This window comes from Argopecten irradians, chromosome 13 (assembly GCF_041381155.1).
Source record: "Argopecten irradians isolate NY chromosome 13, Ai_NY, whole genome shotgun sequence".
Lineage (NCBI taxonomy): Eukaryota > Metazoa > Mollusca > Bivalvia > Pectinida > Pectinidae > Argopecten > Argopecten irradians.
In genome coordinates this window covers 21,154,237-21,169,733 of record NC_091146.1, presented here as the reverse complement: position 1 = coordinate 21,169,733, position 15,497 = coordinate 21,154,237, and the positions used below count along the sequence as shown (strand labels likewise).

The 15,497-nt window shown below is 35.0% G+C and overlaps 3 protein-coding genes, 1 long non-coding RNA gene and 1 pseudogene across 4 annotated transcripts; 3 read left to right on the top strand and 2 right to left on the bottom strand.

Annotated features, from left to right (window-relative positions):
- Positions 1-2,895: 2,895 nt before the first annotated feature.
- LOC138305445 (uncharacterized) lies at positions 2,896-4,612 on the top strand. The gene is made up of 3 exons (XR_011205702.1): positions 2,896-2,941; positions 3,474-3,544; positions 4,522-4,612. It is a non-coding gene; the product is annotated as an uncharacterized lncRNA (long non-coding RNA).
- A 63-nt stretch (positions 4,613-4,675) lies between these two features.
- On the top strand, positions 4,676-6,733 carry LOC138305692 (uncharacterized; annotated as a pseudogene).
- Positions 6,734-7,006: 273 nt separating this feature from the next.
- On the top strand, positions 7,007-9,544 carry LOC138305508 (uncharacterized). Its single transcript, XM_069245765.1, has 3 exons — positions 7,007-7,127; positions 7,503-7,633; positions 7,968-9,544. Exons 1-3 carry the CDS (start codon positions 7,046-7,048, stop codon positions 9,126-9,128), a joined length of 1,374 nt encoding a protein of 457 aa, XP_069101866.1. The 5' UTR covers positions 7,007-7,045; the 3' UTR covers positions 9,129-9,544.
- A 149-nt stretch (positions 9,545-9,693) lies between these two features.
- LOC138305509 (ATP-dependent DNA helicase RecQ-like) lies at positions 9,694-13,204 on the bottom strand. Its single transcript, XM_069245766.1, has 3 exons — positions 12,718-13,204; positions 12,233-12,387; positions 9,694-11,798 (listed from the first exon to the last, which is right to left on the bottom strand). The coding sequence occupies exons 1-2, from the start codon at positions 12,989-12,991 to the stop codon at positions 12,257-12,259; spliced, it is 405 nt and encodes a 134-aa protein (XP_069101867.1). The 5' UTR covers positions 12,992-13,204; the 3' UTR covers positions 9,694-11,798; positions 12,233-12,256.
- On the bottom strand, positions 10,862-11,878 carry LOC138305691 (ATP-dependent DNA helicase RecQ-like). The gene has a single exon (XM_069245980.1). The coding sequence runs from the start codon at positions 11,876-11,878 to the stop codon at positions 10,862-10,864; it is 1,017 nt and encodes a 338-aa protein (XP_069102081.1).
- Positions 13,205-15,497: the final 2,293 nt, after the last annotated feature.

The window sequence follows — 15,497 nt, the reverse complement described above, 5'->3', positions numbered from 1 at the left end:
GCTCATAATTGACTGTAGCTTACTGATCTGAAGAACTTTAGGCTTAACCTGATCTTAATTTACTGAAGCTAACATGATCTAATGACTGTAAGCTTTACTGATCTGATCTGATTAACGTCCACCTTACATCTTTCTGATCGACAGCCAACTTACTTTAATCTGACGACAGTTCACATTACATTATCTGAACGACAATTCACTAACTTTAACCTGATAATCAGCCACATAATTTATAGGACGACAGTGCACTCTTACTTATCTGACGACAGCCACATACTCTATCTGATGACAATCACTTAATTTATCTGACGACAATCACTTAACTTTTATAAGACGAAAGCCAGCTAACTTTAATACTGATGACAGCCCCTTCACTTAATCTGACGAAAGTCACTTACTTTATCTGATGACAAGTCTCTTACTCGATCTGAAGACAGCCACTTACTCTATCTGAAGAGAGCACATTCCTTATCTGACGACAGTCTCTTTATCCGATGACATGCCACAATACGTTTACCCCTGACGACAATGCACTTACGTGATCTGACATCAACCACTTACTTTAAATACATAGCCACTTACTTTATACTTATGACAAGCCGCACGTATCTTTATCTGAACGATAGCCACTTACATTATCCTGATGACAGTCACTTAATTATCTGACGACAGTCACTTACTTTATTTGACCGATAGCCACTTACTTTAGCTGCTGACCAGCCACTTACTTTATCTGATTGACCAGGCCACTTACTTTATCTGGACGACAACCACCTTAACTTTATATGAACGATCAGCCACTTACTTTAATTCTGATGAACAGCCACTTACTTTATCTGATGACAGCCACTTTCTATATCTGACGACAACCACTTACTTTTATGACGATACCCTTACTTTACTTGATGACAAACTATTTACTTATCTGACGACAGTCACTAAACTGACGCAGACGCATCCCATCGGGTTTGCTCCTTTAAACAGTTATTAATATAAAGCAATTACATCGTTTTCTCTAGTTGCCTGTGCGAACTTTTCTTTCATGTAAAAGAGACATGTAATGATGGAAGCACAAGAGTGAAAAAATTGAAGCAGATATGATGTTGTACAAATTGAAGCTAAAATTATACAGAAGAAAGGGCTAATTGTTATGCGCAAAGTTATGGACTTACGTCTCGCGCAGACGGTGTATGTGTTAAGTGTTTTTCAAAAGTTAGAGAAGTTTTAAATTACCGAGCGGAAATACATGATATTATAAACACAAGTTTGAAGAAACGAGGAAAGAGGTTCAGGCAATGATCCAGGATCATCCGCTAGAAAGCGAAAGCTGGGTTCCCAGGTAACTATGTGTTTCACTACTCAGATTGTCTATGAAAAAAGCATATTATGGATACTTTTGGAATATGGGAGAGAAAACGAACACGTTTGACACTCTACTCGTTCTATATAGATTGAAAATCAATATGATATATTAATGTCACTCGTTTTGTGTGTCATGACCACAAACACTCAATAACAGTAGCTTATGAAATGTTTGAGTTACAATTTTACAATCATCCCTAGGCTAATTAATGCAGAAACAGACTCTCGCAAACAGTCAGTTTTTCCGCGTATTGGTAACAGGCTTCAGTTAGACCTCTAACCTCTTCCATAATTCTATTTCCCACATTCCCTATACATGCACCGATTACTATGTAATCACACCTATCCAATATAAATGTACATTGTATATATCAACATTGATCTTCAAAGTCAATTAAATATATACAATATGTCTACTACGGTATTGATTCCCATCGAAGTAGGATAGATTTTAATTGTGAATTGGATCAAAGGACATACAGTTTTGGATAAAAGTTAGATACTTAGTGAAGCCATGCCTGACATACGATATGAAAGTTAGCAGTAAGCCATGCACCAAAACTTATTAGCCATATTGCCAAAATAACTAAAGGTAAGAAGTTGTATAGAGAGTGTATGCAAGCAGATAATTTAAGCAAAGATCAAAGTAAATCATATATGTAATTATGTGCATTGAATAATGAAAACTTTATGTCGCATATCAATGTAATTTCATAGACAGACACTACTGGACAAATGCCAGCTAGAATTATGTAAGAAATGAATATTTCAAATAAGAGATTTATTTTTAAAATAATGGTAATGAAAAGGTGTATTTTTCACCAAATTGATAATGAGATGGCTAGGCATTTAAAGTTGTGATATGGATGCTATGTTACAATATTTATTTGAATGTAGCTGGATTGGACTGGGTCAATCATCGGTGACCAGGTATCCGTAGCTCAGTCAGTTAGAGTAACTTGGCTAGCGATCTGGGTCCGCGGGTTCAAATCCCGGTCTGGTCGCTACATTTTCTTCTCTCCTGTTACACAAATTTCACCACATAGGAAATTTGATATGTATTGTATTAATAATAAGTTACTGTGCTATTATTATATTAAGCTTATTAATGAACTTTGCATCATCATCCTATAATGCCCTTATTGTAAATACTAAATTTTACAGGTCAGGAAGAAATAACAGCAAGGAAGTCTCTGTTTTCGGATGAGAGTACTACTACAAAAGGTTAGCATATATGCATTTTAGTTAATGTGCATTTGAATAGTAATTGTGAATACTATTGTGTAAAAGTATGGGATATCTCGCAGCCATTGTTTTCATTCATATTATATGATTGTATTGTATCAATATTTAATGGGTATTTCATTGTATTGTGTTCTTCCTTCACCACTATAACCTAATAGAATTGAAATACTCAAAAAGTTAAATGATTCAAATGAAACTTCCCTTTTTCAGATAGTATTATGAAAAAGACTTTGTATGATTCATTTCAATGTATTTGTGATATTGCAGAAGCTGTAAAACATCAGCATAAAAGACATAGGTGTTTGCCCTATTAGTTCTCTGTTGAAGAATACAGGTAAGAAGTAATAACCTAATGCTTTGGTATTAGGTTAATTTAAGAAGAGAAATCTGCATACATATGTATACATCATACAGTGCTGTATCTTAGAAAGAAAAAGTTCTATGTTAGAGTTCTTTGTATGCTATAAGACATTAAGCTTATCAATTTAAAGATACAAACATGTTGTAATTCAGATGAATTACACAAACTCTCTTTTTCATGCACTCTTCACCTGGCATAAAGTGTAGAGGAATCACTATTATACATGTTAATTAATAGCTATATATTAATCAATAATTAAATTTCTGCTCCTGTTACTGAAAATCAGATATTTTGGTAAGTTTAAAAGTCTTTTTTGTTTGTTTTCAGATTTAAAGTTCTAAAATTTTTAATTGGCTGAATAATTAACATTCTCCTTTCTATTAAACCCACAATACTTGGTATATCCCTTTGTCATGCACTGATGGTTGTTTCCTTCAGGTACTGGTTTAACATTAACCATACCTGATATAAACCTAATAAACATTATAAACCTTATTTTTTGCAGATGATCTGAAAATGCGCACCATTCCAAGCTCTAGTCAAAGGCCTGATATCCCTGGCCAAAGTGAAGTAGAGGTAGGTTTTTGTTTGAAGAGTTGCAGTTAATGTTATGCAATGCATAGTTTCTGGTTTGATTTGCAAAAGCAAATTTTATATCTCTTACAGAGTATAAATTAAATTCAATATCTGTTTTTGGTTTATACATGTAGGGATGTGTGAACTTGTGAATCAAATTTTTCACACTATTATTCTGAATTTAAAGGAATCCATGTATACATTGTACCCTGTTGAAAAATAAAACCACAAATGTGTAGTTCATAATGATAATTCAATACATGCTATCACTATTTCAATTGAAATCTTGGGCATTTTTACTTGTATAAACATAAATACAAAAACAATCTGTGTGTATAAAAAGTAATCAAAAAACATGGTGTCTGCTACTGCCCCCCTGAACAGGTACCCAGTGTAAATGAACACATCGATTTTTATACATAATCAAAGCAAATATTTTTCATAAGAGTAGACATATTTATAAGGCAAGATCTTCATATGCATCTTGATTGTAAGAGACAATTTATTAGAATTTTAACTTAAAATCAGTTTACTCCACTGATTCATGTTCAGGGTACAAGACTTTAGCTACCATCATTGTGTAAAGCCTACTATGTACATGTATAACTAATTAACAGACCGTAATTGACATTGTTTGCATTTTACAGTAACTACTGAAATTATTCATATGAACAAGTTTAATATTCAATGAAAAACACATATGTGGAAGTATGTTTATTACCTATACATATATCAATATTTATTAAATTTTAAATTGATTGATGGTGGTCAGATGGTGCCTATTTTGTTCTTGTCTTTAAATTGTATCTATCGCATAAAGCAAGATTAACATTTATCTACATTTATTGAAATAAAAATAGCTCATTCAAACACTATAAAAACTCAAATGCTCATTATGAATTTACCTTTTATTGCTTGGCTATTTCTTTTTCATGTTACAGTTGATTTTTGTGTTATGTTTGTTGTTTTTTTTTCAGAAACTTTGTGTTGGAGATGTTACAGTTCTCGCATGATTTGTTACTCATAGTTAACTAGTGTTATTCTAACCTCTTGGATCAATAACTTGGTAAGTTTTACTGTTGATTAAGGTTTGTTTTATTGGAATACAATTTTTATATATAAATTTAAAACATGTATTCTACTGTTTACAATGACATAATTGTATGCATTTGATTGATCCTATTCAATGCATTTTATATATGTAATTATGATGAAATGAAAAGGTGTTTTCGATACATTTATTATACTTGACTAATAGTAAGACAATTATTATTATATGTATTGCCATGATATGCTGTTTTGCCATTACTTCAATTCACCTTTTTCCTTTTTTAGGTGTCTGTTAATTTATCCTAGTGGGAAGAAATCGGTACTTGTCACCTCATCTTCTATTTCGTCTATATGTAAGGCCATAGTGGACAACAGAGATGGACTAGACAAAACAATAACCACAACTTTATGCCAGAAAAATCCAGATGTTGTTGTTGAAGCTGTCTCTAAACTTATTGAAGAAGAATGCACCAATATCTGTCAGCGAGGCTCTGGTGCCTGCCTCCAAAACAAAGATTTTGAACATTTCATGAACTTCAATTGGGAGACTTTTCATGCTGATTTTCAGGAAAGATGTCCACATATGACATCTGTGTTAACATCTATAGTGAAAGATGCACCCATAGTCAGTAAACCTTCTTTCCATAGAATGCTTTCCACAGCCATAGGTTTGCATGGCAGAAATCAGGAGATGTCTACCATACACTACATTATTGCACTCCTCCTAGCCCGTGGTGGCTGCACTCAAAGGGTAATTAACTAAAATTAGCTATTCAAAAAATAAATCTAATAGATTTCAAATTGTGTATATACATGTAGGTAACTTAATATCTCTAGCAAATTTAATTCTGTAAATGTGCATAGCACAGAATAATGCTATTTCTTGATGAACACTGTACAAGCTTTAACTAGTTATAGTCAAGCTGCTATTTGTTAAATCTCACTGTAGAAGTGACTATATTTTTTAGGTCATCTGACCTGAAGGGTCAGGATGACCTATTGTCATCATGCACCGTCCATCGTCGTGCGCTGTCCGCCCTGCACCGTCTGTAAACTTTACATTCAAACGACTTCTTCTCATTAACCGAAAGGCCCAGGGTACTGATATTTGGCCTGTAGCATGCTGGGATGAAGGGCTACCAAGTTTGTTCAAATGAATGACCTTGACCTTCATTCAAGGTCACCCGGGTCAAATAGGCTAAAGTCCTTTAAACAACTTCTTGTTTCATAAACCAGTCAAATTCTGTAGGCTGAAGAGAAAACTATTTTGATACACAGTGAATTTGTTCGACTTGCGTTTCAATTTATATCTCAATGAAATATTCTATAATTTTATCTTTTGTTTTTAACACAGGTAATAGAATTACTCTGTAAGATTGGTCTGTGTGTACACCCTCGAACTCTTCACAACAAACTGGAAGGATGGAATGAAAAGTTAGATGAAGAACTTCGATTGCTGAAGGTAATTCAATACAGAAAATACTGTGTTTCTTATAAATAAACAATGTAAAAAGTGTGATTTAGTTAAAATCTTATGACCATTTTACACCATTCTACACACTAAACATCAGTGTACATTTGTAATTAATTTAAATATATTTACTTAGTTTTGTTCAAATCCTCAGTTTCATAAATTGATCGGTATTAAGGGATCAACTCATCAATACATGAATGTTGTGCACTTTAAAAATAAATTATGAATACAAGTATTAACTGAAAAATGTTAAATTTATCTTTTTATTGTAGACTAATTGGGAAGTGAATAAAGACTTGTCTCAGAAATTTCAGCTTGTTGGCGACAACTGGGATAAAGACATTCTCCCCTCTTATCGGACAACTGACAGGAAAACTCAGAGTCTTCATCTGTTTCATGTTTATGCCATTGTTGACCGATTCAATCCCATCAATCCAACTAGGTCTGAAGGATTTGAAAATAACATCACGTACATTCCCTCAATCCAGGAGCAGGAACAACTACTCAAAGAACTTACATTTATTTATGCATCAGCTGTCATCAGACACATTCCACAAGTGGCCAAGTATTTGGAAAAGATTTTTCCAAAACATTTGGAGCACAAGCATACTAATCATGCTGGAATTAAAACAACACAGGTACATGTATAAAAATGTTTACTAGTATGTAATTAAGGTATCATGTAAAAATTACCTTTTGAAGTTAGTTTATTAGAGATATTACTGAAACCATCAAACGCAAGTTTGAAAACTTTTGAAAAATTTTCACATTTACACATTATAGACACACAATGTATTACTGTTATTTTGATGTACATTATATATAAAAATTTAAAGATGTTTTCTTATATATCATTATGTTAAGTCATGTTTGTCTTAATTGTAATTCTGCTCAATCTTACATAATTACATAATTACTATTCTATTCACAGTTTCCCATTAGGACTTTTCGATACCAATGAAAACAAAACTGATGAAATGATTCGACTCCTGAAGACTCTTACAGATCTGTATGTTCCAACAGAAAATGATGAGGTCGTTGATGCTGTGTTCTTCGGAGGTATGATAAAACCTGCTGTAGCGACAACCTCTGTATAACAATGACCTGATTAATACAACCACTTTCTGGACTTACTATAGAACCAATTTCATTTTCTATAAAAAAAGACAACTTGTTTGGAAAGACCTTTTTTTCCTTTCCCAGTTGGTGTACATTATATACTACAGCATTTAAAATAAAAGTTTTCTTTGCTATACATATATCAATCTGCCTAGAATGTTCATATCTGTTACACTTGTATCATTCTTATTGCAAAATTCTCAACTTTATTGGAGACAAATTTGAATTTTGGAAATATCATGTCTATAAGGTTACTTTTTTGGATGACGATTGTCAGTGTCTAGATTTACTTTAAATTTTTGTCTTTTTTCCAAGGTGATCGTCTTACTGATGAGAGAGTCCAGTGTGCTCAGGTTGCCTTGAAAGACTCAAGGACATCAAAAGGAAGATTGGAAGGGTTTATTTCAAAGTCAGAAGACTTTCATCGCCTGATGAATTTTCTTGAAGTAAGTAATAATACTTTAATTTGTAATATATATAATATCATTTCAGTTAGAAATTAGGTTTACTGTTATGTTGCCATGTTAGGTGGTCAGAATGGACAGTGGGTCAGTAATTGTGTTTCAATAGGTGTACAAGTGTGATTTCCAGTTCAGATTAGATTATTATAAATAGGGATAATATGTGTGATTATGTAGTTTTCCCATCCACATAAGATCCTTATATCTGTGTAAAAAACAGCTTGGGGGATAAACTGATAGTTCGATATGTTTGATTACTCTGAAATAAAGCTAAATTTACAACAACGTATTTCTAATATAACATAATTTTCATCTACAGGCTATTTTCAAGTTAACCTACAGTACAGATATGGCAGGAGACCCAGGTACTGTGCATTACTACAGAAACCTCCTTGGACACCGAAGTGCCAAGGGACCTGTGAAGAACGCATATAGAGCATACAAAATGCTGTATTACACAGTTCTAGATGCTATTTGTGTAGCATTGTTCCTTGACAAGTTTCAGTCAAAGGATGTGGATAATCTGCAGTTACCAGATTTAGAAGAAATGAGCCCAAACGATCGGATTTGCTGGCTAAATGATACTTGTGAACAATTACTGAAGAAATGGTTTTTCGAGGAGACAGATGATCTTTGTGAGGAATTGAGGCACGTACTGGAGAATCCTCAGCATGAGGAAAACTACTGGAGTGGTCAGTGCAAAGATGGACGTTTTCAGTGCCATTTCTGTGATCGTGATTATAAAAGAGTTGGTTCACTGAAAGCTCACGAGTCCTCATCCCATGGAGTGTCATTAAGTCGCACCAAAAAGAAAAAGGAAGTGAAAACTGATGAAGTTCATGACTACGTCCTAATGTTATTTAAGTTGGTAATGCTCCATAGGAACTTTGATAGTGGTGTAGATATGGGAGATGGTGGCCGCTGTGTCCGCTCTGCTAAGTATGAGCTTCCAATCTATCACAAAACACACAAAATTAAATACACTATTTGCTCTGTGCATACTACAGCTATGGCTTCAGGTCTTCTTACAGCAGACCAGGAGGAACGATTCATAAGCAACAGGTTCGTTAATTTGCAGGGCGGAAAAAACAACAACATTGCCTTGGACGAGTATATCGAAATGCTGAACCGTGACAGCAAGGCTTCATGTACAGGTCACAAAACAAAAGAAAGTATTTTGCGACACTCCAAAGAGTATCCTTTAATCATACTGCTGACAAAGAAATTGGAGGAGGCCAGTGAGTTTGGCCAAAGGAAGGGTTTCCATCATCTGCCATCCTATAATGCAGATGTTCAGAAGGTACTTAAAGACTTAGTAGAGCATGATGTCTTCAGGACCGATCACACAAGGAAACTTCACAAAAGGCTTCCTGGTCTGGACAGAAATCCATTTTCAAACTGTTCGCAAGATTTGCCAACCATGCTACATCGGCATAGACCTTGGTCCCCATATGGACGATTAAGAGACTGCAAGTTTTAAGTTTAGTTGTGTAGTACCACTGCATGAGTTATGCAGTTACACTTCAGGCCAAGAAGAGTTCTTCACGGTTACTTTTAATGTTTAGAATAACCTCCCTTGAAATCAATATAGTTAAATGTAAAACTTTTTCTCCTGTTAGTAACAATTTCAGAGTATATATAACAAGAGGCCCAATGGGCTTTAACAGCCATCTGTTCATTAATAAAATATATAGGCCCTAGTCTGTAATGGTTGAATGCCAAGGTCATGTCTCTGTTAAACCAATATGTAACTGTCATAACCATTATATAATAAAACTCAAAAGTTACTGTTTAAATGAATCAAATTTGGTTTGGGAAGCAATATATAATGTATTCACTTCCATGAGAATCTTTTCATTTTTATGCAACATGCTGTGTTTAGTATGTGTACATTGTAGTTTACAGAAATATAATTTAGCTGCTTCAATTCACACAGCCATTTGAATTGGTAGGACTGTATTAATCGGAATAATCCATTTGTTTCTTATATTAAAAAGCTATATTCGCTGGACCTCTTTCAGGGAAAAAATGACAAAATAACAAAATAAAGTTTTTTATAGATATATTATCCATTTCAATGAATCAAAATTCACTTGTGCTTTCATATACAAGTATCATTACACATGTAGCAGTTGGGATTTTCACGATTATACTGATAATAATGATTGTACATGTATTCTGCATATTATGAATGACTGAACATGTATAATAAAGAGAAGGAAAAGTAAAATAAATTCATGACTAATTTTTCTAAGGCCAACAAAAAAAATGTCTGTTTAGGGTTTCCCAACCGACCCTAAATTTTTACCCCCACCCTAATTTTTGTCCACTTTTTTTTGAAAAATATAATTTAAAGTCGGGTGTTTCATCTCAGACTCCAGTTCCGGCCACTAGATACCGGCCACTACTTTAGAGTGAAGGACACTAAAAAACCCCAAAACATCCCCACCTACCGACCTGAATTTTTTTTGCCAATGTAACTCTAAAAAAGACATATTCTTTTTTATGGCCTAGCTATAATGCATGTTTACAAATTAAAACTTAAAGTATATATACATGCAGATTTCTTTAATAAACGAAAAAAGTAAAAATCAGTTAATTGTTGATAACATATACCTTTCTTTTATGAACACAATTTAACACAACTAGTAGTACTATTTAAGGACATATGTGCTAAGTAATCTGACTAATCAAAACATAGTTACATATCTTCACCACAAAAAGTTAAGACATTTTGAGAAATACAGAACAAATACCTGGTATTTTTTTTTTCATTTTACATATACAAATAAGAATTTCTGACAAAAATCCTCACATTAACATTGATTGTGTAGTGAAATGCTTACAGGAAGCCAAGTTGTGGACTATAATTATTTCATTTCACATTTTTTGTGTGAATAGTAATTGTAGAGTGACTTTTGCAGATATGTTTGCAATTTTTATCAATTCATAAAACATACAAACAAGAACTTGTTTACAGTGCCAACACATCTGTTGTTACTTAATGTTCATAACTCATCAAATATTTTAGTCTGGATTTGATGGTTTACATAGACTTTATCACCTTATGGCTTTCAATATATTACTCAACGTAATAAAGAACAAATAGCTATAGTTTGTCAAAATTGTCGTGGCACATATAGCTTTTAAATATATTTTATATACCATGTTGAACTGGTTGCAGTACAAATCATAGACAAAAGTATGCACATTTTAATCATAATCACCTAAATCAATGTCTTCTAATTCTGCATCATCAGAAAAATCATCGTCATCAGGATTATCTGACTCTACCTCATCTACTGAACTGTCACCCAGGAAGAGTTTCTCAAGGGGAAGTAATGAACAATCTCCACAAGTACAGGTAGCCTGGCATATGTCGCAACAAGTACAGTCCCCGATGTTAGATTTCAGTTTCTCAAGTTCGTCTTCCTTTAGAAATGACTCCATCATACTAAGCCTCCGACATTCATTTTTCTGGTACAACTTTTTAACATCTGGATCACATTGACGAAGATGATGGGAATTGTGTACAAGTATGGCCACAGCCTTTTCACCGTCTCTTCCTGCTCGTCCAATTTCTTGCACTACATCAAGCATTGAATTTGGAGGACCATATAAAATGATACCAGACAGTTTTTTAAAATCTACTCCCATACCCAAAGCATTCGTCGAAACAATCACCCGTAACTCACTTTCACTATCACTTATGGAGGACAATACATGTTCTTTAACCATTTCCTCTGTCTCAGAATGGAACATTGATATTGAACACTTGAGATGATCAGGTAATTCATCTGTTATGTAGTCATAGATTTTGGCAACTTCTCCAATTGATTTACAATAGACAAGAATTCTGGGGAACGTGTTTCCTTGTAGGAGTCCATCTACTAACCACGTAAAAGCCATTTCTACATCATTAGGACTTTTCTTTATAACAAACTTAATGTTCCTTTTGTCCGGTGATACATAAACGTATGTATAATTATGTCGAAACATCACAGCTTTCATGACACGCTGTTGGACTTTCAAGGTACATGTGGCACTTAAAGCCAAAAGTGTAGCATTTGGGAATAAAGACCGCAGCTCTCCAAGTTCCCCAAACCATTTTCTGAAGGCTTTCTTTCGCTGCTCTTTGTCATCTTGTCCCCTGATAAAAATATAAAGGATACCGGTAACATGGAAAATCTTCAAATGAATATTTTTAACTACAGAATATTGGTTCTTCATATTTTACTGTGAAAAAATAAATAATCACTTATAATGATTTGTTCAGTATGTCACGTGTATATAGCTTGCTCTGGATATTGTTGAATTCAAAATGTATATAGAGAATACATGTTTAGTATCTTACAATGCAAGGTTTATTTTGGTGCGAGACTTAGGCTTTCTGTGTCAAACACCAAAATAAAACTTGTACTGTAAGATACTAACTGTATTTATCCTGCAACCAATATGACATTCAACGTTTATCCAGCAGTAGCTATCTGTCAGTTTGCAGGGCAGTTGCAGGATAAATAAGTTTGTTGGGTTTGAAAAGCAGGTTGTATTGGTTGAAAATGACAAAAACATTATTAATCTTACCATGTGGAAATCAAATGAAATTCGTCAATTACTATAGTTGACACATTCATTTGTCCTAATGATTTCTCTCTGCTCATCCAGCAACACCTCAGGACTTCCAAAGACAATGTCTATTTTGCCGTCCAAAATGTCTCTATCCAATTCTGGACTCTTTCCTGTGATAATATAAAAAATATAAGTCTTCTCAACAAAAAAATCTCAAAGGTTTCATGTCGTTTCGATCACACATGAATTTTCAGACTTTTTTTATGGAATCCAGCATGGTAGTGTTTACTTAATTGAAATAAATTTGAGAGGCAATCGTACACATACGATGGCGAAAATTGATACTCGTCGAGAGCTGGTCGATTAGGCTAGTACGGGCAAGTTCAGTGTGCGGCGGCCATTTTTTGATATAGCCTTTATTGGCACCGGCGTGGATGTGATGCTTTGGAGTATGCTAAATTTATTACTTTGGCATTTGACATTGGTATTATATCGCCTACCTTTCTGTGCTGCCGTGACACCTTCTATGGCATTCGCCCTCTCTATCTGGTCTTTCATAAGGGATATCAAGGGACAACACACTAGTACGATGCCTGTGGTTCCCATTTCTTTTTGGATGAGTGGCAGTACCTGGAATGGCAGAGACTTCCCGAATCCTGTTGGGAGAACGGCCATGCAGTCTTTCTTGTCTAACAGGCTATTGATTATCTTTATCTGTTCTTCTTTCAGTTGTAGTTTTAGTCGCGACGATACGTTCTTTATGTACGCAGCCATATTTGTTTACAAATATATAGAACCGAACTGATTCTAGGAGGCGATTTCTGATTGGTCGAAGTATGACGTCATTGCCAATTTTTCATTGGCCTTCAAATCTAGGCCAGGGGTCATGCTGAGGTGACCCCGAACGGGGTATCGTTAGATCTTGTATTGAAGCGTAACGTAGAGTATCGTAGTGGGAGCGGAATTACAAGTCTAATTTTAATTAGATTGTTTAAAATCAGTTATACATGTTCTCATACTTGGTCCCAACACAAACCCTCATATTGACGTTCGCTACACCAACGTTACCACAGAGCGTAATTGTTGGTTACCAGCATCAATGCTGTTACCGTCTACATACCAAATCCATTGAGGTGCCGTAGACCTTTACGGCCATAGTAGTGATAACCATCTTCCGTCTACAATTGCTTACACCCTGCATATAGGGCGTTTGCAATGTACCTGCTGCCCCTATTGCATGATCGTAAAAGGCGACTAAATTCAGTATCTTATATTTTCTCTGCTTCCTAAACTGACTTTATCTTTCCTAATGCCTCCTTTGGCACCGCCTCACATTTGGTCCTTAGTTGAGCGTTTTGTGTGAGGAACGGTCTTCGGGCTTTCTGTCCACCATGGGCCGGAGGAAACACTAACGGTGACAATGTTCTTAACCCTTTGGGTGGAGCAATAAGAGGGTAGATTTCTTGACTTCTAAGGTGGTAGAATTACACTGCTCGGCCATTTTTCGCGAACGCGTCAAGAGATTTTATATAATATCAATTATATGCAAAAGAATTTAACACAAAACATATTTTGTTAAACCAAAATTAAGTGATCTATAACTTTATTTATAGCATTAGGCCTTGCCATTGGCTGGCTCACTCTTTTTTCTTTTTTAAATGTATTATTAAGCGCTTACATTAAATTTTAGAAGATTGGGAAAAATGACAATAATAAATAACATTTTTGTTCTACCTTATTTTCACAATTTTTTTATTTCGATATTTATCACCTGAGAATTCGCCTACGTGAGGAAGGGCTCTGGGTTCCACTGTCCTTGGCGAGGACAACACCAAAGTCTATAAAAAGTGGCTAGTTTTAATGCTCCTGCTTAGCGTTCAGGCAATACAGGAGAGTGGGAAGACTGGTTCACCCGTTCGGTCAAGATAATGTGTCCGGGTGGATGGTTGTGTTGCTTGGTAGTGATTTCTAAAACCCAACATGTTTCTCTCTTTCATCATTTTTTCAAACTCCTAACGAAATATGTGTTATAAGGGGTTCTAAATTGTGGCGGGTAAATGGTTTACTAGGGGAAATCTTCGAAGCTCCGACACCTCCTTGCTTGATATCTACCACCTTCGGGGGGTTTGTACATGCCCAGGACTGGGGTTAGCATGAACATTGCTCGAAAATTATTCAGGATTGCTCTCTCTACGGTACGACTGACTCCTACCACTTTCAAACCACTATCAGATTTGGATTTGCATTATTTAGATTCTAGCCTGCTATTCTCACTGGGGACACTCTCCCCATCAATCTCCATCATATGTACCTTTAGTTTGATCCTTGAACCTATTCACTCGGTTCTTTAATATAGATTGTTCTCTCCCCTTTGTTTGGAGTCTAGGCATTGTAAATGTCTGTCTTTCCTTTCTCTCTTTTAATACTCTTAATAATTTCATCATCCGTATCTTCCTCGTCGGACTTATCCGAGGTTTCAAACCTAATACTAGGTTTGGGAATAGCCCCCGACTGTTTAATTATTAAGGGGAAGGAAACCTCACTCTCAGCTGATCCTTTCTCAATATTTTGGTAAGGTCCACTACTATATAATGGAGTGCTAGTTGTTTTGATAATGGTAGCAGGAGTTCTGCTTCCCGTTACAAACCCACCTCCTTCCAATCAGAAACAATATCTTGATCATCTACATTCTTATCAATATTGATATCACAAGAAACCACCCAGCAAAACAATATAAACAAAACAATTAAGTTGAACACTAGTAGACTGTCTGCCACTAGAGGTCTTGAGTTTTCTAGCAACAAAGCATCTACAACGTTACAAAAATAAGTTTAAAATATACTAGACATAGCTTGGCAAATAAATTTTTAAGGAGAGAAAAGATCCCTCTTTCCATTCCAAATATAAGTTTCTGAACAACATCTTCCCAGAATTCCATGTCAAATTGCATTCTCTCGACTGACATTTTCCCAGTGCATGTCCAAATAACAAAGTCACACCATTGTTTTTGACTAAGGGCCATTTATCCTTGCTCTTGATAGTTATAATTATGTGTTCTCTTAAGCATTACCTTCCCATTACTCAACTCACAACATGATTTTGGGTCCTGCGAACACTCTTTCTGGGGAAACAAATTTCCATTGATCTAAAGCTGGGCATTTTATCTCAAGTAGACAACTGGCATTTTAATTAATACAATGTCACACAGTAGACACAGCCATCACGGCTTTGGCCCTGCAGGTAGGGCGTAAGAATTGTACCCGTTGTCCCTATCTTTTCT

What these genes read in the sequence shown, in the direction of transcription:
- LOC138305691 (XM_069245980.1), bottom strand. Translation starts at nt 11,878, where the DNA reads ATGAAGAACCAATATTCTGTAGTTAAAAATATTCATTTGAAGATTTTC.
- LOC138305508 (XM_069245765.1), top strand. Translation starts at nt 7,046, where the DNA reads ATGATTCGACTCCTGAAGACTCTTACAGATCTGTATGTTCCAACAGAA. An exon ending in TGATGCTGTGTTCTTCGGAG is followed by an intron (nt 7,128 to 7,502) that starts GTATGATAAAAC and finishes CTTTTTTCCAAG; the next exon opens with GTGATCGTCTTACTGATGAG. An exon ending in GCCTGATGAATTTTCTTGAA is followed by an intron (nt 7,634 to 7,967) that starts GTAAGTAATAAT and finishes TTTCATCTACAG; the next exon opens with GCTATTTTCAAGTTAACCTA.
- LOC138305509 (XM_069245766.1), bottom strand. Translation starts at nt 12,991, where the DNA reads ATGGCTGCGTACATAAAGAACGTATCGTCGCGACTAAAACTACAACTG. An exon ending in TGTCACGGCAGCACAGAAAG is followed by an intron (nt 12,388 to 12,717) that starts GTAGGCGATATA and finishes ATATTATCACAG; the next exon opens with GAAAGAGTCCAGAATTGGAT.